Genomic DNA, 22,777 nt, shown 5'->3' with positions numbered 1-22,777 from the left:
GACTGCGCACAGACCCAGAATTTTCCCTCCTCTTGATCTGGTCAACTCCACGCACAGTCACTTTTTAGAACACGTCAACTCATCTAAAGCTTCCGAAGAACCGGTGGTGACGTTGTAGCGAAGTGGGCATTCGAAGGAAGAAGTAACTACCACAGCTCAATCAAGACTGGACCGATCTCATGTACTGACAGAGGGCTCCGTCTAGCACTGCGGAGAGTTTCATGAAATAAGTCGAAGGAATCACTCGTTGGTTCCAAAGTGCTACCAGAAGTCAAACTTGCACAATGAATGTGCGTAGCGAGTTAAAAAGAATGGGATACGATGGTCGACCAGCTTCTCATGAACTACAAATTTCTGTAGTCAGTGCTAAGTGACGCTTGAGGTGGTGTAAAGAGCGATGCCATTGGATAGGGGATGATGGGAAGAGAGTGATTTGGAGAGACGAATTACGCTGTTGCTTCGCAGAAAGCAGTTCTGTGTGAACATAAAATTTTCGAAGTTTTTTTTTTTCAGGCCAGCACAGAGCCCAGCCAAGAAAGTCCCAAGCGTAGCGTCACACTCAGAATCTTAACAGGGAGGAAAGCCAGAGTAGCAGACAGCGAGGCTCACCACTGGATCATTGCCACACCACACTCGAGCAGAGAGCACAGAGTGCGACCGCAGCAGAATGACTGAATCATAACATCATTCTGATAGCACTGCAAGGCACCGTAACAACACATAAATCATATACAGAACGACTTTCAGACCGTTGACATGGCAGAGAGCTACAACCTGAAGAACTGAAAGCTGGTACATTACAGTATCCTGTAAAGTGGTGTTCACAGACTTTACAGGTGAGCAACCACCAGAGTCTTGACCATCTCTTGTTGGGAGGCTACCTTAATCCCACTCAGAGCTATTGCCAACTGACTTGGCGGCGAGCCCAAATGTCTGATGTCTTCGAGAGAGTCTCAGTAAAGCAGCTCGTCATGACGCTGGCTTCCTAACTGGGCAGACATCCCTGAAGACCTCGGCATCCTGCATGAAGCTTGCCCTGCTGAAGGTGCAGTTTCCGACCTCCAATATGCAATACAGACACCCCTGGCCTGGACGACTCAGCAACTCTCAGCTGCATGCGCCGCTCTGCTGTCATACAACGCCACCGAGAAGCTATTTTCGTTGTATGAGTCCTGAAAATAAATGTATTTACAGCTATTACTGTATCACTGACGCCCTTGGCCGTTTCACTGGACGACACTCCTGCACTCCAAGCTCAACATCCTGCATGTGTAGAGACCACAGCTTCCTGGATCTATACCCTGTGGCAAACCTGTGAAAGGGTTTGGATTTGGTGAGTGCCCGTGGAAAGTTTTTGCCATCACATGTAGTGTCATCAGCAAAGTATGGATGAGAAGTGTTATCATATGGAGATATTTATTGTGGCAAGGGTGTGATCCCTTGATTGGGCTTGAGAAAGCACCAAGTGTAAAAGGATATGAATACATTTTGCTTCATTGTGTACTGTGTACAACAGAGGAAAAGTTCAGGGACGACATCTGTTTGTATCTGCATGAAAATCCACCCTTTCATAAAGATGCATGTCTGAAGCAACGGTCTGTCGACAGTAACTTCCCTCAAGTCGACGGGTCTGCCCTGAGTCCCACCCTGAACCCTCTGGAACACATTTGAATGAGTTAGAACGTCGGGTCCAACAGCCCTATGTTCTCTCGTTTCCGCTCTTGATGACGAGAGTGGATTGCCTTTCCTCCACAGACATTCAGACACCTCACTGAAAGTGCCCCCGCCAGAGCTCGAGCCATCATAAAAGCAATCGTGGACAAATCCCATATTAACAGTTGTCCAGATACTTTTTGTTGGGTTGGGTTGTTTGGGGGAAGAGACCAAACTGCGAGGTCATCAGTCTCATCGGATTAGGGAAGGATGAGGAAGGAAGTCGGCCGTGCCCTTTCAAAGGAACCATCCCGACATTTGCCTGGAGCGATTTAGGGAAATCACAGAAAACCTAAATCAGGATGGCCGGACGCGGGATTGAACCGTCGCCCTCCCGAATGCATACTTTTTGTCTAATAGTGCAGGCCATCAGAGAGTATTCAACGCTTGCGCCATGTGCCTTGAGTGTTATCCTCTCAGCAAAAGATATTAAAATCGGCTCCAGGTGTATGGGTAAACAGAAATTGTATTAGGACGTCATCCCAAAATGAAATACATCAAACAATCCAAGTCCTTTATGGTGATTCCTGTTGATGTGGACACTGTGCGCGGTTGATTCAGTAAGTTTAAATATTATGAAGCGGGAACGTCCAATGCCTGTGAAAAAGAGAGAGTTGTACATCTTGCGTGTCAGCAGCCACTGCTTTCAACATTCGAGACGTTGAATAATTCGAGATGATTGTTAGAGACACACTGGGCCACAATCGGCAATTCACAAGAACGTGCAGGTCACATTGCTGCCTTACTTGGTCATCGAAAAATCTGCACATGATGGCTACGTCGGGCAGCTGAAATGAAATTACCCAGACGTGAAATGTGGTAGGTCTCTGCTCACATTAAGGGAATGGAAGTGACGCCTTTCTGTGGTCAGTTATGACAGGAGACGAAACATAGGTACACCACTACGAACCGAAGGAAAGTCAAAGATAAATTCAAAATTCGGTCCTCATGTGGAAAAACCAGTGCTTTTGGGCGCAAATGGTGTTATCCCTACTGATTTCCTTGAACATGGAACTATAATCAATTACTTCACAATGCTGTGAACTTCGACACGGTGACCAGCAAGGGTCTGACAGGAAAAGGCAAATGTTTTCTTGCAGCAAGACAATGGCAAACCACGCATTTCGCATGCTGCCACTATAAAACGTCAGAAACGGAAGTTCACAACCAAACAGCATCTTAAATACACTCATTATTTGACTCTGTCTGTCTTCCATGTGCTCCTCAAAAAAGTGGTTCTAAGCACTATGGGACTGAACATTTGAGGTCATCAGTCACCGAGACTTAGAACTACTTAAACCTATCTAACCTAATTACATCACACACATCCATGCCCGAGGCAGGATTCGAACCTGCGACCGTAGCAGCAGCGCGGTTCCGGACTGAAGCGCCTAGAATCGCTCGGTCACAAAGGCCGGCGCCATGTGTTCCTCATATTGAAAGGAGATCTACGGGGTAATCATAATGCGTCTGATGAAAAAGTTAGAGAGCTTTGAAAGGCTGGCTGCAGAAACAGTGTGACAATTTTATTCCGTGACAGCTTCAGAGAACTTCACCGTTGGCAGAATTACGTCGAATTTTCCGACTGTTCTATGCAAAATTGAATATCAGTATTCAACAGTTGTATATTGAGTGTTACTTTTGCATTTCATTTATTGAACTATTATCATCGAAACGCTACTGGAGCCATTGCTTTTCATTCAGCCCTCATATCCATGTTACTTCACCGTGGTCCCCAGTATTATGCATCCGTGATGCTTTCACGTTTTTTCTAACGTCATTTACGCATCTTTTATTATTAACTGAAGTCGAGTCGACGAACATTTTTAACAGGCCTATACACTACTCGTCATTAAAATTGCTACACCAAGAAGAAATGCAGTTGATAAACGGGTATTCATAGGACAAATATATTATACTAGAACTGACATGCGATTACATTTTCACGCAATTTGGGTGCATAGATCCTGAGAAATCAGTACTCAGAACAACCACCTCTGGCCGTAATAACGGCCTTGATACGCCTGGGCATTGAGTCAACCAGAGCTTGGATGGTGTACAGGTACAGCTGCCCATGCAGCTTCAACACGATACCACAGTTCATCAAGAGTAATGACTGGCGTATTGTGACGAGCCAGTTGCTCGGCCACCATTGAGCAGACGTTTTCAATTGGTGAGAGATCTGGAGAATGTGCTGTCCAGGTCAGCAGTCGAACATTTTCTGTATCCGGAAAGGTCCGTACAGGACCTGTAACATGCGGCCGTGCATTATCCTGCTGAAATGTAGGGTTCCGCAGGGGTCGAATGAAGGGTGGAGCCACGGGTCGCAACACATCTGAAATGTAACGTCCACCGTTCAAATTGTCGTCAATGCGAACAAGAGGTGACAGAGACGTGTAACCAATGGCACCCCATACCAGTATGGCGATGACGAATACACGCTTTCAATGTGCGTTCACCGTGATGTCGGCAAGCACGGATGCGACCATCATGATTCTGTAAACAGAACCTGGATTCATCCGAAAAAATGACGTTTTGCCATTCGTGCACCCACGTTCGTCGTTGAGTACACTATCGCAGGCGCTCCTGTCAAGGGTAACTGTAGCCATGGTCTCCGAGCTGATAGTCCATGCTGTTGGAAACGTCGTCGAATTGTTCGTGCAGATGGTTGTTGTCTTGCAAACGTCCCCATCTGTTGACTCAGGGATCGAGACGTGACTGCACGATCCGTTACAACCATGCGGATAAGATGCCTGTCATCTCGACTGCTAGTGATACGAGGCCGTTGGGATCCATCACGGCGTTCCGTATTACCCTCCTGAACCCACCGATTCCATATTCTACTAACAGTCATTGGATCTCGACCAACGCTAGCAGCAATGTCGCGATACGATAAACCGCAATCGCGATAGACTACAATCCGTCCTTTATCAACGTCGGAAACGTGATGGTACGCATTTCTCCTCCTTACACGAGGCATCACAACAGCGTTTCACCAGGCAACGCTGGTCAACTGCTGTTTGTGTATGAGAAATCGGTTGGAAACTTTCCTCATGTCACCACGTTGTAGGTGTCGCCATCGGCGCCAACCTTGTGTGAATGCTCTGAAAATCTAATCATTTGCATATCACAGCATCTTCTTCCTGTCGGTTAAATTTCGCGTCTGTAGCACGTAATCTTCGTGGTGTAGCAATTTTAATGGCCAGTAGTGTAGTTTTCAGCCTAGCTCTCATCGTGTCGCGTATCACATTACCGGTTTCGGCTCAAGCTAACTTGAGATCGTGGTGTATTCTACTGATGCAAGTCTCGTCGTCAGCGTTGCTGTACACCAGGTGCGATGAACAGCCCTGCCGTTTTATTATATAGGTGGTGTCTGTTCTTTCAGCCATGTCCGAAAGAACACACTATTTTGATCCTGCGACCATTATGACTCAAGACACAAGGAAATTAAAGACATTATCTGCCAGTGGCAACTGATTTATATCAACGGGGCAGACTGAAAATTTGTACCATATTAAGATTCGAACCGGGGTCTCCTGCTCACTGGTTAGTTGCGCTGACGTCTACGCCATCCCAACAGAGTCGTCACCACAACCGCATGGACTACCCTCGCATGAGTCCCGTCAGACCCAAATTCTTAACTTATACTAATGTACGGTACCTGCTCGTTTGCCTCATTACTCGCGCCATCTCGCCAAATCCTGTAAGAGTTCGAGCCTGATGTGCATCTGCACTTAAGGAATCATTGGTCGTCATCGCCTTGATTACATACAGGGTGTTTCAAAAATGACCGGTATATTTGAAACGGCAATAAAACCTAAACGAGCAGCGATAGAAATACACCGTTTGTTGCAATATGCTTGGGACAACAGTACATTTTCAGGCGGACATACTTTCGAAATTACAGTAGTTATAATTTTCAACAACAGATGGCGCTGCAAGTGATGTGAAAGATATAGAAGACAACGCAGTCTGTGGGTGCGCCATTCTGTACGTCGTCTTTCTGCTGTAAGCGTGTGCTATTCACAACGTGCAAGTGTGCTGTAGACAACATGGTTTATTCCTTAGAACAGAGGATTTTTCTGGTGTTGGAATTCCACCGCTTAGAACACAGTGTTGTTGCAACAAGACGAAGTTTTCAACGGAGGTTTAATGTAACCAAAGGACCGAAAAGCGATACAATAAAGGATCTGTTTGAAAAATTTCAACGGACTGGGAACGTGACGGATGAACGTGCTGGAAAGGTAGGGCGACCGCGTACGGCAACCACAGAGGGCAACGCGCAGCTAGTGCAGCAGGTGATCCAACAGCGGCCTCGGGTTTCCGTTCTCCGTGTTGCAGCTGTGGTCCAAATGACGCCAACGTCCACGTATCGTCTCATGCGCCAGAGTTTACACCTCTATCCATACAAAATTCAAACGCGGCAACCCCTCAGCACCGCTACCATTGCTGCACGAGAGACATTCGCTAACGATATAGTGCACAGGATTGATGACGGCGATATGCATGTGGGCAGCATTTGGTTTGCTGACGAAGCTTATTTTTACCTGGACGGCTTCGTCAATAAACAGAACTGGCGCATATGGGGAACCGAAAAGCCACATGTTGCAGTCCCATCGTCCCTGCATCCTCAAAAAGTACTGGTCTGGGCCGCCATTTCTTCCAAAGGAATCATTGGCCAATTTTTCAGATCCGAAACGATTACTGCATCACGCTATCTGGACATTCTTCGTGAATTTGTGGCGGTACAAACTGCCTTAGACGACACTGCGAACACCTCGTGGTTTATGCAAGATGGTGCCCGGCCACATCGCACGGCCGACGTCTTTAATTTCCTGAATGAATATTCCGATGATCGTGTGATTGCTTTGGGCTATCCGAAACATACAGGAGGCGGCGTGGATTGGCCTCCCTATTCGCCAGACATGAACCCCTGTGACTTCTTTCTGTGGGGACACTTGAAAGACCAGGTGTACCGCCAGAATCCAGAAACAATTGAACAGCTGAAGCAGTACATCTCATCTGCATGTGAAGCCATTCCGCCAGACACGTTGTCAAAGGTTTCGGGTAATTTCATTCAGAGACTACGCCATATTATTGCTACTCATGGTGGATATGTGGAAAATATCGTACTATAGTGTTTCCCAGACCGCAGCGCCATCTGTTGTTGAAAATTGTAACTACTGTAATTTCGAAAGTTTGTCTGCCTGAAAATGTACTGTTGTCCCAAGCATATTGCAACAAACGGTGTAATTCTATCGCTGCTCGTTTAGTTTTTATTGCCGTTTCAAATATACCGGTCATTTTTGAAACACCCTGTATGTGGTTGTTCTTTCAGACATGTGATACGAGGCCTTTACTTCCTGATTCGCAATGGCTGAAATGACACCACATATATAACTAACGTGATGATAGCCAGTGGCCCATTCAGTGCAGACGAACACCGAGGTTGAACTCTTACGGGAATTGTCGAGATGGCACGAATAATGAGGCTAATGAGCATGGACACTACACCGGCAGTGTGTGGTGTAAGTTAAGAATATGAGTCAGACGGGAAGCATGCTACGTTAGTCCGTGCGGTTCTGCTGATCATTGTGTCTAGATGGTGCACTGATCAGCGATTTGCCTAGTAAGCAGGCGATTAGGGTTCAAATCCCAGTCCAGCACAAACTTTCAAAATTGATCCCTTGTTATAAATCAGTGCCCACTGGCAGCCAATGTCTTTAATTCTTTTGTGTTTTACTACCGTCTATCGTCGGCGGGATATAAAACCATAATGTTCCTTTCTTCTTCCCGTTTTCTTTTAATTGGCGTGCTATGAACAACATACATGGTGAGTGATTTCTTAACTAACAAGGGAACCTCCCCATCGCACCCCCCTCAGATTTAGTTATAAGTTGGCACAGTGGATAGGCCTTGAAAAACTGAACACAGATCAATCGAGAAAACAGGAAGAAGTTGTGTGGAACTATGAAAAAAATAAACAAAATATACAAACTGAGTAGTCTATGCTCAAGATAGGCAACATTAAGGAGGGTGCAGGCTTTGTACCGCTGTGGTCTTGTGGTTAGCGTGAGCAGCTGTTAAATGAGAAGTCCTTGGTTCAAGTCTTTCCTCGCGTGAAAATTTTAATTTTTTATTTTCAGACAATTATGAAAGTTCTGGCACACACGCAATCAACTTTGCTCTCCACAATTCCAGGACATGTTCAGATTTGCTTGGACATATGCAGGATTTGACGGTCTACACGCGGAAAAATTTGAAAACGTTAAAAACATATGTTTTGACAGAGCACAGGGAAAACTGTCCGACTGTGAAACTATTGCATTCATTTGTTGCAGTTTATGAGACAAACTCTTATGTTTTCATCACTTTTTTGGAAGTGATTATCACATCCACAAGAAAACCTAAATCGGGCAAGGTAAAAGAATTTTTTTACCCATTCGTCAAGTGTACAAGTTAGGTGGGTCGACAACATATTCCTGTCATGTGACGCACATGCCGCCACCAGTGTCGTATAGAATATATCAGACGTGTTTTTCTGTGGAGGAATAGGTTGATCTCTGACCTTGCGATCAAATGTTTTCGGTTCCCATTGGAGAGGCACGTCCTTTCGTCTACTAATCGCACGGTTTTGCGGTGCGGTCGCAAAACACAGACACTAAACTTATTACAGTGAACAGAGACGTCAATGAACGGACAGATCATAACTGCGAAAATAAAGAAATTAAACTTTTCACTCGAGGGAAGACTTGAACCAAGGACCTCTCGTTTCCCCGATGCTCACGCTAACCACGGGACCACGGCGCTCCTGTTCTCATACTGTCCTTGATGTTGCCTATCTTACACATAGACTACTCAGTTTGTATATTTTGCTTATTTTTTTCATAGTTCCACACAACTTCTTCCTGTTTTCTTGATTGATCTGTGTTCAGTTTTTCAAGGCCTATCCACTGTGCCAACTTATAACTAAATCTGAGGGGGGGTGCGATGGGGAGGTTCCCTTGTAAGTAGTCTCCTGTCAGATGATAACAAAGAAAATCATAAAATAAGAGTAAGCCAGGCCGCACGGGACTCACTGAGACGATTGGGCGTAATAGTTAATAAACCTGCGAACAAAAGGACTAAAACATAGACCGTCCATACGTATCATTCGTCTGTGAATCTGAACTACAAACTACATCTCACATTTTTCAGGTCACTTTACTTTGTACTGTAAGTGATTATACTATAGCCGAGCCGAACAGCTGAATAAACATTGTTTTTATACACTCCTGGAAATGGAAAAAAGAACACATTGACACCGGTGTGTCAGACCCACCATACTTGCTCCGGACACTGCGAGAGGGCTGTACAAGCAATGATCACACGCACGGCACAGCGGACACACCAGGAACCGCGGTGTTGGCCGTCGAATGGCGCTAGCTGCGCAGCATTTGTGCACCGCCGCCGTCAGTGTCAGCCAGTTTGCCGTGGCATACGGAGCTCCATCGCAGTCTTTAACACTGGTAGCATGCAGCGACAGCGTGGACGTGAACCGTATGTGCAGTTGACGGACTTTGAGCGAGGGCGTATAGTGGGCATGCGGCAGGCTGGGTGGACGTACCGCCGAATTGCTCAACACGTGGGGCGTGAGGTCTCCACAGTACATCGATGTTGTCGCCAGTGGTCGGCGGAAGGTGCACGTGCCCGTCGACCTGGGACCGGACCGCAGCGACGCACGGATGCACGCCAAGACCGTAGGATCCTACGCAGTGCCGTAGGGGACCGCACAGCCACTTCCCAGCAAATTAGGGACACTGTAGCTCCTGGGGTATCGGCGAGGACCATTCGCAACCGTCTCCATGAAGCTGGGCTACGGTCCCGCACACCGTTAGGCCGTCTTCCGCTCACGCCCCAACATCGTGCAGCCCGCCTCCAGTGGTGTCGCGACAGGCGTGAATGGAGGGACGAATGGAGACGTGTCGTCTTCAGCGATGAGAGTCGCTTCTGCCTTGGTGCCAATGATGGTCGTATGCGTGTTTGGCGCCGTGCAGGTGAGCGCCACAATCAGGACTGCATACGACCGAGGCACACAGGGCCAACACCCGGCATCATGGTGTGGGGAGCGATCTCCTACACTGGCCGTACACCACTGGTGATCGTCGAGGGGACACTGAACAGTGCACGGTACATCCAAACCGTCATCGAACCCATCGTTCTACCATTCCTAGACCGGCAAGGGAACTTGCTGTTCCAACAGGACAATGCACGTCCGCATGTATCCCGTGCCACCCAACGTGCTCTAGAAGGTGTAAGTCAACTACCCTGGCCAGCAAGATCTCCGGATCTGCCCCCATTGAGCATGTTTGGGACTGGATGAAGCGTCGTCTCACGCGGTCTGCACGTCCAGCACGAACGCTGGTCCAACTGAGGCGCCAGGTGGAAATGGCATGGCAAGCCGTTCCACAGGACTACATCCAGCATCTCTACGATCGTCTCCATGGGAGAATAGCAGCCTGCATTGCTGCGAAAGGTGGATATACACTGTACTAGTGCAGACATTGTGCATGCTCTGTTGCCTGTGTCAATGTGCCTGTGGTTCTGTCAGTGTGATCATGTGATGTATCTGACCCCAGGAATGTGTCAATAAAGTTTCCCCTTCGTGGGACAATGAATTCACGGTGTTCTTATTTCAATTTCCAGGAGTGTAGTATTGATCCCGTACCGTTTGCTGTTTCATAATTGATTCACGTATCAGATATCATGACACCGCGCACTATTACTTACATGATCCACTCACATTAACGGGTAGCAGCACTAGCAGTGTATTGTAAGTAAAGCAAGTCAGGGGGACACGAGAACAGAGCAACCGTTGTCGTAATGCAGAAACGGACGCTGTGTCTGACGTCCGAAAGGGCATCATCATTGGCTTTTGGGTCAAGGGCGGAAGCATTTCCGAAATGTCTAAGTTTCTAACCATGCTGCCATCGTATAAGGATAAGGCGCATGGCAAAATGGCGCTATTCGAAACCGGCGCTTAGTAAACTGTAGTGCACCATAGGTCATAGATGACAGGGGTGAATGACGGCTGCGGAAATGTGAACGGGTGAAGAGACGTGCAATTGTTGAGTAACTGACCGCCCAGATGTACCAAGGGGCTACCAACACTGTCTCCTCAATGACCATTCAGCAAACGTTGCTGCGTATGGGCTTCTACAGCAAGCGCCTGGTTCAAGCACCCATGCTCACTGCTGTCCATCGGTGACGTACTCTGGAATTTTCATGCCAATACCGCAACTAGACACTCGCTGGGTGACGACAGATGGCTGTCGTCGGAAGGGACCGACGGCAATCTCACTCAGCGAAGGGCGTCATTGAATGCAGATACGGAGGGGCACGTAGTCAGCAAACCGCTCTCCTGGCCGTTGTCAGTTTTTGCGACCAGAACCGCCACTTCACAGTCAAGTAGCTCTTCAATTGACCTTACAAGGGCTGGGTGCACCCTGTTTGCCAACAGCGCTCGGTCGACCTGGACGGTCTGTTGTGGCGTAACAAGACAGCTACGCCACACTGAAGTAGCCGAAAGGCACGCGTAATCTCACTTAGGCTAGATAGAGGTCTGAAACAGGATACGTAATGAATGGTAGCAAGAAAAGTACGTAGCTGCTATAATACTTAACTTTTAATCCTTCATTTGTTTACAACGTTCTTGATGAGACATTTCATACTATAACTATCAAACTATGTAAGGCTAATGGCGCCATGCTAGGTCGTAGCCATGGACTTAGCTGAAGGCTATTCTAACTATCTGCTCGGCTAATGAGCGATGCTTCGTCCGTGTAGTCGCTAGCAAAGTCGTCGTACAACTGGGGCGAGTGCTATTCCGTATCTCGAGACCTGCCTCGTGGTGGCGCTCGGTCTGCGATCTCACAGTGGCGACACGCGGGTCCGACATGTACTACTGGACCGCGGCCGATTTAAAGCTACCACCTAGCAAGTGTGGTGTCTGGCGGTGACACCACACGGTCACCCATCCAAGTGCTAGCCAAGCCCGACAGCGCTTAACTTCGGTAATCTGGCGGAAAACGGTGTTACCACTGCGGCAAGGCCGTTTTTACTGTAAATTTACTACACTACTGGCCATTAAAATTGCTACACCACGAAGATGACGTGCTACAGACGCGAAATTTAACCGACAGGAAGAAGATGCTGTGATACGCAAATGATTAGCTTTTCAGAGCATTCACACAAGGTTGGCGCCGGTGGCGACACCTATAACGTGATGACATGAGGAAAGTTTCCAGCCGATTTCTCATACACAAACAGCAGTTGACCGGCGTTGCCTGGTGAAACGCTGTTGTGATGCCTCGTGTAAGGAGGAGAAATGCGTACCATCACGTTTCCGACTTTGATAAAGGACGGATTGTAGCCTATCGCGATTGCGGTTTATCGTACCGCGACATTGCTGCTCGCGTTGGTTGAGATCCAATGACTGTTAGTAGAATATGGAATCGGTGGGTTCAGGAGGGTAAAGGTCGGGACACACACGTCCGGGCCGTGTCAGGGCCGAGCGTCGGACGAGTGACGGCCGTACTCCGGTCCGTTCCTGCAGGGGCCACACATGACCGGGGCACGTCCGTGTCTTTGTTGTTCCTTGTAGTGACTCGGACGCGGTGAGCTGTGTTTCTGTTTGTGAAAGCTGTAAAACATGTTCACTAATTTTCGTAATAGTGAATTAGGACTTATAGCACTTGCTTTAGACGAAGAGGAAAAAGAACGAAGGCAAACAAGAAGAAGAAAATTACGGATCCACAGTGCCTGGAAAACAAGACCAGTACAGGGAGAGTTTCGAACACTATTTTCTCACCTCGTAGATGATGAGACTAAGTTTTATGAATATTTTAGGATGACGCAGTACACCTTCTGTGAACTTTTAAAGAAACTAGAACCAAGGCTGAGAAAAAACGACACGTTCTGGAGAGTATCAGTTTCACCCAAAGAACGACTGGCTTTTTTTTACGGTAGGTTAAAGAAAAGTACACAGAACACAAATAAATAAGAAGTTTTAAGGACAGCATTTTCATTTTATTACTTAAGTAATTGAAAGATAAATACATAAGTTAGTAAATAATACAGTTAAATTTCTACTACCCTAAGAAAAACAAATGAGGACTATTCAGTGAATTAGTTTCTGAAGCTGATGAAGATGCAGGGGAACTTGGAGGGTGATGGCTATGGTTATTTATACACGAATTGTGCGAATCCCTTTGCAGATCCAAAAGCTGCTGTGTAGGTTCTGTTGACTCGTTTTCCACAGGTGAAGGATATGGTGTTGAAACAGAATTTGCTGAGGAATTGGAGGATGATGGAGTGAATTGATGGACTGATACGTCATTCATGAGTTGCTTCAGTTCAAAGTCTTGTACAATTGAAAAAATCCTACTTTTAGCTTGATGAAAAAGTAGTGGATGCAACGATTTTAGGGCTGGTGCTATACCAGCCAAAAAAGCATCAACTGGGTTTTGTATATCTCTCTGTTTTTCAGCTTTTTTTTCTGCCAAAATGTAAGCCATGAGCTTGCTTGATGCAGATTCTTGTGGTTTAACCTCACGCTGAAATTTTCGTTTCAGTGGTGGTTTCATAAACGTGTTCTTGTTTGAAGTGACGGACGAATGAGCTGAGGACGTCTGGGAACGCCGAGTGCGCTCTATCAAATTCTCTGTTTCACTACCCTGGGTTTTAATGATCCATTCTTCATCTGCAATGTCTTCTTGTGTAGATTCTTTTTCGTTTTCAACAATAGACTGCTCCTCTTGGGAATCTGTATTTGATTCTTGTTTATGCTCATTATTGTCTTGCGTGTAAGGAACATTGGAAACTGTTTCTCGTTATACCATGTAAGGTAGCAGGAACGTTAAGAGATCTTCATACTTGTATTTATGTTGATGAACAGCAGCTTGTCCTGAAACAGTTTTCCTTTTCTGCACGGTCTTCCTTAGTTGGTCACGAACAGATGCCCATTTTTTTTGCATTCCTCTATTCCACCTGTAGCAAAAATATTTTAAATCGCATATTTATATTACAATGTTTAAAATACTGCAAATATTTTATAGATTATACAGTATTTCTCATCTTATACAGTTCAATTTTTTTCAGGTTCCTTGTTACAGGAGATTCCTTTAAAACTATTTCCTTCAGCTACAGGTTGGAAAAATCTACAGTTGGAGCTATCGTCCATGACACCTCTAGAGCAGTTATCGATTTATTGTTAGAAGAGGTGATGCCTGTGCCGAATGAAGAAAAATGGAATGCTATAGCTGAGGAGTTTTGGACAAAATGGCAGTTTCCAAACTGCATTGGATCTTTAGATGGAAAGCACGTAACAATACAGGCTCCAAACAACTCAGGAAGTCGCTATTGGGATTACAAAAAAACATATTCCATTGTGCTTCTTGCTCTGGTTGACCCATGTTATAATTTTATTGCAATAGACGTGGGAGCGTACGGAAAAAACTCTGATGGAGGCATTCTAGTAAATTCAGATCTTGGAAAGTCATTGGAAAACAATACGCTTAGCGTCCCAAAGAGTAAAACTTTACCCGGAACTGATGTTGAACTTCCAATGGTAATTGTAGGCGATGAAGCTTTCCTTCTCAAAACATACTTGATGCGACCATATCCTGGCAGGAACTTAACAAATGACAAGGCTATATTTAATTATCCGAAAATGCATTCGGTATATAGCAACAGAAATTTCGAATATTTAGAAGAATCCTTCAGGGAGATCCTAATAACCTTACAATGATTGTGACGGCTGCGTGTGTACTCTACAACTTTATTCGAAAAATGGAATGTTGTAAGGTGCCCGAACAGAGGATGGATCAAAAGGAAGCTGCTGAGGGATCCGGAAGTTCATTAAATCTTCGAAACCTACCTCGAATTCGTGGGAGATCAACAGATGCTGCATTTGCTGTACGAGAACAACTCAAAAAATTCCTGAATTCTCCACAAGGGACTGTGGAATGGCAGGAACATGTCGCCTTGGCGATATAACGATGACATAAACCAAACATCTGTTTGTAAAATGAAAAGTAAATAAATATCTTTCGGGTATTAAAACTTGTATAGTTTTTATCTTACCTTTGGCTTGTAGATCTGTTGCAATTGTCTTCCAAACTCTGTCTTTGTACTCGATATTCCTGTAGTTTTCACTTCCCTGATCGTAAAGAACAGGAAACTTACGAACTTCCTCTATTAGTCGTTCCACATCCATGTTTTGTACACAGAACAGTTTTGCGCAGTTGCACAGCTCACAAGACAACTCCACCGTCAGGCCGTGTCCGTCAGGTGAAAATTTAAACACGGTGAATCCCGCCCGGCCCGGCCCCGGCCCGCTGACGTTCCCCGTGCACGGTCCGGCCAAGTGGGGCCCCGCTACATTTGTTTTAATGATGTATTTCGTAAAAAAAAAAAAAAAAAAAAATTGTTCAAATGGCTCTGAGCACTATGGGACTTAACAGCTGTGGTCATCAATCCCCTAGAACTTAGATCTAATTAAACCTAACTAACCTAAGGACATCCCACACATCCATGCCCGAGGCAGGATTCGAACCTGCGACCGTAGCAGTCGCACGGTTCCGGACTGCGCGCCTAGAACCGCGAGACCACCGCGGCCGGCTGTATTTCGTAGTCCGGGTGACGGCCGATACTCGGACGTGTCTCGGCACGGACACGGTCCTGACATGTGTGTCCCGACCTTTTAATACGGAACGCCGTGCTGGATCCCAACAGCCTCGTATCACTAGCAGTCGAGATGACAGGCATCTTATTCGCATGGTTGTAACGGATCGTGCAGCCACGTCTCGATCATTGAGTCAACAGATGGGGACGTTTGCAAGACAACAATCATCTGCACGAACAGTTCGACGACGTTTCCAACAGCATGGACTATCAGCTCGGAGACCATGGCTACAGTTACCCTTGACAGGAGCGCCTGCGATGGTGTACTCAACGACGAACCTGGGTGCACGAATGGAAAAACGTCATTTTTTCGGATTAATCCAGATTCTGCTTACAGCATCATGATGGTCGCATCCGTGTTTGGCGACACCGCGGTGAACACACATTCGTCATCGCCATACTGGCGTATCACCCGGCGTGATGGTATGGGGTGCCATTAGTTACACGTCTCGGTCACCTCTTGTTCGCATTGACGGCACTTTGAACAGTGGACGTTACATTTCAGATGTGTTACGACCCGTGGCTCTACCCTTCATTCGATCCCTGCAAAACCCTACATTTCAGCAGGATGATGCACGACCGCATGTCGCAGGTCCTGTACGGGCCTTCCCGGATACAGAAAATGTTCGACTGTTGCCCCGGCCAGCACATTCTCCTGATCTCTCACCAATTGAAAACGTCTGGTCGATGGTGGCCGAGCAACTGGCTCGTCACAATACGCCAGTCACTACTCTTGATGAACTGTGGTATCGTGTTGAAGCTGCATGGCCAGCTGTACCTGTACACGCCATCCAAGCTCTGGTGGACTCAATTCCCAGGCGTATCAAGGCCTTTATTACGGCCAGAAGTGGTTGTTCTGGGTACTGATTTCTCAGGATATATGGACCCAAATTGCGTGAAACTGTAATCACATGTCAGCTCTAGTATAATATATTTGTCCAATGAATACTCGTTTATCATCTGCATTTCTTCTTGGTGTAGCAATTTTAATTGTCAGTAGTGTAGTTTACAATTAATACATGAAAGTGGCATCCGTTTTCCTGACATATTTTCATCTATGCTAGTGACATGTGTTTATAACAAATTAATAACTGTGACACGGTGCTGTTACGTAACTGTTCGAGTTCGAGTGTGTTACCAAAGTGAAAATGTGCTTTTTTTTCTTTCAAATAACCAGGGACTTTCATCCTGAATGTGACAGCAGAGGACAATGACGATCCAGACGAGGGGAACAACGCCAGACTTAGATACTACATCGACAAGAATGCCGTGGATGAGACTACGGGTTCTGCCATATTTAAAATCGACGCAGACACGGGTGAGATATCGACAGCTATCTGCTGCTTGGATCGCGAACGGACTCCCGCTTACTCCATCCAGGTAGTCGCCACGGACGGTGGTGGACTCGAAGGTAAGTGCTGATTGTGACTTGATGACGTTAATAACGATTTGTTTGTTTAGATACACTGCTGACAAGTCGTAAGGATCCATGCATTAATCCTAGAAGACCATCGAAATTTTCTGATTTGTAAAAACGACGAGGATATAAGTCGTGAAACCATATTATTATTCATTCAATGCAGGCTTTCACGGCTGGAATTTGCATCCTTCGTGAATTTTGTTTTATGAACTAGAAACTGCTATCTTAGTCTTAATAGTTTCTGCTGATGCTACCAGCAGTAGGAGACGAATGGTTAGGCGCAAAAATATGCCTTGGACCACGGCCATTTGGCCATAACAAAGTTTTAAATCCAAAACACATTTTCCGCGTGCTTGGAGACTCTGTCTTAAGAAACGTTATGCGTACTTTCTTTGCTGTTTCGCCAGATACTTGCAATTTTGTCTTTGGAACGTGTAGCTGGAGTCAGTCCAAGCAAATGTCGCTCATCACGTCTTTCATGCGACGCCCAGCGTCGTTGGCAAGCGTCTGCTTGTTTCTCGTCACAAAAAAATGACAAAATGATCTGTGATGTGGAATTTTATGTGCTCATTCGACAGAGTGGCCCCAGAATAATCTAGTGCCATATTAATTGTACCGATATGTATTAACAGGGACAGTAAAACACCAGAAATATCGAGTGTTCCCGCAGCGACGGCACAGCCCTGGCCCGCGCTGAATGCCACCGCCGTGCAGAAGCGCTGCTCAACCGCTGCTGGGGTACTGATTATTCTTTAGGGTTAAGTGTTCGTATTAATATACACTCCTGGAAATTGAAATAAGAACACCGTGAATTCATTGTCCCAGGAAGGGGAAACTTTATTGACACATTCCTGGGGTCACATACATCACATGATCACACTGACAGAACCACAGGCACATAGACACAGGCAACAGAGCATGCACAATGTCGGCACTAGTACAGTGTATATCCACCTTTCGCAGCAATGCAGGCTGCTATTCTCCCATGGAGACGATCGTAGAGATGCTGGATGTAATCCTGTGGAACGGCTTGCCATGCCATTTCCACCTGGCGCCTCAGTTGGACCAGCGTTCGTGCTGGACGTGCAGACCGCGTGAGACGACGCTTCATCCAGTCCCAAACATGCTCAATGGGGGACAGATCCGGAGATCTTGCTGGCCAGGGTAGTTGACTTACACCTTCTAGAGCACGTTGGGTGGCACGGGATACATGCGGACGTCCATTGTCCTGTTGGAACAGCAAGTTCCCTTGCCGGTCTAGGAATGGTAGAACGATGGGTTCGATGACGGTTTGGATGTACCGTGCACTATTCAGTGTCCCCTCGACGATCGCCAGTGGTGTACGGCCAGTGTAGGAGATCGCTCCCCACACCATGATGCCGGGTGTTGGCCCTGTGTGCCTCGGTCGTATGCAGTCCTGATTGTGGCGCTCACCTGCACGGCGCCAAACACGCATACGACCATCATTGGCACCAAGGCAGAAGCGACTCTCATCGCTGAAGACGACACGTCTCCATTCGTCCCTCCATTCACGCCTGTCGCGACACCACTGGAGGCGGGCTGCACGATGTTGGGGCGTGAGCGGAAGACGGCCTAACGGTGTGCGGGACCGTAGCCCAGCTTCATGGAGACGGTTGCGAATGGTCCTCGCCGATACTCCAGGAGCAACAGTGTCCCTAATTTGCTGGGAAGTGGCGGTGCGGTCCCCTACGGCACTGCGTAGGATCCTACGGTCTTGGCGTGCATCCGTGCGTCGCTGCGGTCCGGTCCCAGGTCGACGGGCACGTGCACCTTCCGCCGACCACTGGCGACAACATCGATGTACTGTGGAGACCTCACGCCCCACGTGTTGAGCAATTCGGCGGTACGTCCACCCGGCCTCCCGCATGCCCACTATACGCCCTCGCTCAAAGTCCGTCAACTGCACATACGGTTCACGTCCACGCTGTCGCGGCATGCTACCAGTGTTAAAGACTGCGATGGAGCTCCGTATGCCACGGCAAACTGGCTGACACTGACGGCGGCGGTGCACAAATGCTGCGCAGCTAGCGCCATTCGACGGCCAACACCGCGGTTCCTGGTGTGTCCGCTGTGCCGTGCGTGTGATCATTGCTTGTACAGCCCTCTCGCAGTGTCCGGAGCAAGTATGGTGGGTCTGACACACCGGTGTCAATGTGTTCTTTTTTCCATTTCCAGGAGTGTAATATCGATAAAATGAATAACACACTATACTAATATGGGAGCCCTCTATCTAAGGGACATGTAAAATTTCGATTTATTAATCACAGTGTCAGTAATGAGAGACGAACCGATGCTTTCCCTCGAGGCTGAGCTTCATATGGAAGATGTGATGATCAGGATTTGTTTGGTCCGACACTGACTACGCGTTACCAAAACTAAATCGCGAATATCTGCCGAAGCACCAGAGAAAATGCGTCTGGCGACCCATAGGTGAAGCACCCGATATATACACGAGGGTCTGTCTCAACTTGGGGTATCTAAATATCTCGAAAACGACGCATAGTATGAGAAAAATGTTCTAGATGAAAGCTTAATATTGGTAAAGGGGACAGCTGTCTGTGCCACCACATTACCTCCTACCCAACCCTTCTGCGTGGGTGAGGTCAGCTTAGTATTTTCAAATGGAAACCTCCCTTTTCTATTGCATATTCGGATTCTGCATTATAAAATACGTACGGTTTATTCAAACCATTTTCCATTCGTGGCAGATGGCGCTGTAATAGGCAAATATCAAGGTTGCCTGGTTTTGCATTTAAGAACCGACGTATTTGTTTCCGCATTTCGCTTATGAGATAAACGTAAACCTTTGCATTCCAGCGGTCGATATTTATGTTCGAAATTTACTATAGTATTGCAAATTTGATTGTACAGTGCAGTATAGTTAGACGTTTCAGTGTCTGGTTAGTAACTACGTTTAACGTGATCCAGGAACAACAACGTGGACGCAATAATTTTCTGTTCCCATTGGAGTATATGATTTCGGTGCGTCCCCTTGCCTCTCACCACTGGGGTGCTTGAATTCGGTGAGTTTCCATGGCAGGTATACTTGTCACTGTCACTTCATGGAAATTTTACTTTATTACAGTGATTCCGATTGTTTGGGGACTCACAACAATCAACACCGTACGGAACAGAAAACAAAGTTACCACAGAAGTAGCTTATTTGGCAAAAATGTGAATGTGTAGCGGTATTATTTGTACTGTACAATCGCATTTGCTACACTCAAGTAACAACGTGAACATCAGTGTCAACCATTGGATCAGAAAGGCTTGCATTTAGTAAATGAAAATAGAACCAAATGCGTGTTCTTAACTGCAAAAACAGGCACACTTGATATTTGTCCATTACAGCGCCATACGCCACGAATAGAAAGTGCGGTTTGAGTAAACCGCGCATAATTTTTGACGTAGAATACGAATGTGCAGTAAAAATTAAGGGATACCAATTTCAAAATACGAAGTTCACACAAGCATAAAGGTGACAAGTTGTAGCACAGACAGATGCCCCCTTTACTAACATTAACCTTTACGACTGGTGATGCCCCGAGAGGCGGCAGGACATAGGCATTCTGCGGCGCTTGTATGCAACGTGTATTACCTGTCATCCAGCCATGATGCTCTTCGTAGAAGGCAGTAGGCCAAGCAAAATTTACCATCTTACAGTGTCAATGTTATTCCGAATTACTATACGATGCATGCATGTCCGAAGGAACAGGTACTACGGCGACTACAGCTGGCATCAAATACGAGGGCAGTTCAATAAGTAATGCAACACATTTTTTTTCTGAAACAGGGGTTGTTTTATTCAGCATTGAAATACACCAGGTTATTCCCCAATCTTTTAGCTACACAACACTATTTTTCAACGTAATCTCCATTCAATGCTACGGCCTTACGCCACCTTGAAATGAGGGCCTGTATGCCTGCACGGTACCATTCCACTGGTCCATGTCGGAGCCAACGTCGTACTGCATCAATAACTTCTTCATCATCCGCGTAGTGCCTCCCACGGATTGCGTCCTTCATTGGGCCAAACATATGGAAATCCGACGGTGCGAGATCGGGGCTGTAGGGTGCATGAGGAAGAACAGTCCACTGAAGTTTTGTGAGCTCCTCTCGGATGCGAAGACTTGTGTGAGGTCTTGCGTTGTCATGAAGAAGGAGAAGTTCGTTCAGATTTTTGTGCCTACGAACATGCTGAAGTCGTTTCTTCAATTTCTGAAGAGTAGCACAATACACTTCAGAGTTGATCGTTTGACCATGGGGAAGGACATCGAACAGAATAACCCCTTCAGCGTCCCAGAAGACCATGACTTTACCGGCTGAGGGTATGGCTTTAAACTTTTTCTTGGTAGGGGAGTGGGTGTGGCGCCACTCCATTGATTGCCGTTTTGTTTCAGGTTCGAAGTGATGAACCCATGTTTCATCGTCTGTAACAATCTTTGACAAGAAATTGTCACCCTCAGCCACATGACGAGCAAGCAATTCCGCACAGATGGTTCTCCTTTGCACTTTATGGTGTTCGGTTAGACAACGAGGGACCCAGCGGGAACAAACCTTTGAATATCCCAACTGGTGAACAATTGTGACAGCACTACCAACAGAGATGTCAAGTTGAGCACTGAGTTGTTTGATGGTGATCCGTCGATCATCTCGAACGAGTGTGTTCGCACGCTCCGCCATTGCAGGAGTCACAGCTGTGCACGGCCGGCCCGCACGCGGGAGATCAGACAGTCTTGCTTGATCTTGCGGCGATGATGACACACGCTTTGCCCAACGACTCACCGTGCTTTTGTCCACTGCCAGATCACCGTAGACATTCTGCAAGCGCCTCTGAATATCTGAGATGCCCTGGTTTTCCGCCAAAAGAAACTCGATCACTGCCCGTTGTTTGCAACGCACATCCGTTACAGACGCCATTTTAGCAGCTCCGTACAGTGCTGCCACCTGTCGGGAGTCAATGAAACTATACGAGACGAAGCGGAAATGTTTGAAAATATTCCACAAGAAATTTCCGGTTTTTTCAACCAAAATTGGCCGAGAAAAAAAATGTGTTGCATTACTTATTGAACTGCCCTCGTACATTAAATGTATTCGCATTTGCGAATATGGACAACCATCTGTTGTCTAATGCAATGACGACAGTGAAAATTTGTGCGGGACGGGGACTCGAACCCAGATTTCCCCCTTATCGCGAGCGGTCACCGTTTGGCTATCCGAGCACAGTTCGCGACCAAATTGCCATATGTCGTCGACTACAGGTCTACAATGTCTACGTGTACATCCATTATGTATATTCCTGTAAAGGGGAGACATTTTACTTCAAAGTCGCTTGCCCAGTGTCGGCGCATAAATGCGATATTACGGTGCCTGTATTATTCCAAATACTATATAATGTCCCTTCGGACATGAGGTTTTCTGGGCCCCGACATATAGGCTGCATGACAGGTGTGTTGGGCTGGATTAGTATCGGCCTGTTTTATCGATCTGCTTTGCATGGCGGCCTGTGCGTCAGGGGCAAATGAATGATTTGGAGGCCCTTGCTGTGTGGCCTGGCCTTCGTGACAGATGTACCGTGGGAGTAGTATCGACTTGGTTTATTGAATTGTGTTGAAGGGTCTACACATGCCGACGAATTTGATTGGGGATACCCTGAGATGGGTAGAGGAGTGGATGTATAGAGTGAGGGGGAGGAGGAAACGGACAGAGAGAAGGGAGGAGGGAGAAATCCAAGGGGCAGGTAGACAGTGTAGAGGGCTAGCAGGTAGGTGTATGAAGAGGAGGGAGAGGTGCAGATGGATATAGAGAGTCAGAGGAGGATATATTCAGAGGGATTGGGGCAGGAATACATGGTCAGAGAGCGTAAGTGGAAAAATTGGACGAAGAGATGGGGAGGAGGAG

The 22,777-nt window shown here is 46.7% G+C and overlaps 1 protein-coding gene across 1 annotated transcript in view; it reads left to right on the top strand.

Moving 5' to 3' along the window:
- LOC126416954 (putative neural-cadherin 2) overlaps positions 1–22,777 on the top strand; it is a 96,728-nt gene that overhangs the window by 43,535 nt on the left and 30,416 nt on the right. The window contains exon 6 of the mRNA XM_050084835.1: positions 16,613–16,846. Coding sequence (XP_049940792.1) covers positions 16,613–16,846 — 234 coding nt within the window. The remainder of the gene's footprint in view (positions 1–16,612; positions 16,847–22,777) is intronic.

Source organism: Schistocerca serialis, chromosome 8 (genome assembly GCF_023864345.2).
Source record: "Schistocerca serialis cubense isolate TAMUIC-IGC-003099 chromosome 8, iqSchSeri2.2, whole genome shotgun sequence".
NCBI classification, from domain to species: domain Eukaryota; kingdom Metazoa; phylum Arthropoda; class Insecta; order Orthoptera; family Acrididae; genus Schistocerca; species Schistocerca serialis.
Note: the sequence above shows the minus strand (reverse complement) of the source record. Positions and strands in the feature narration are given on the sequence as shown.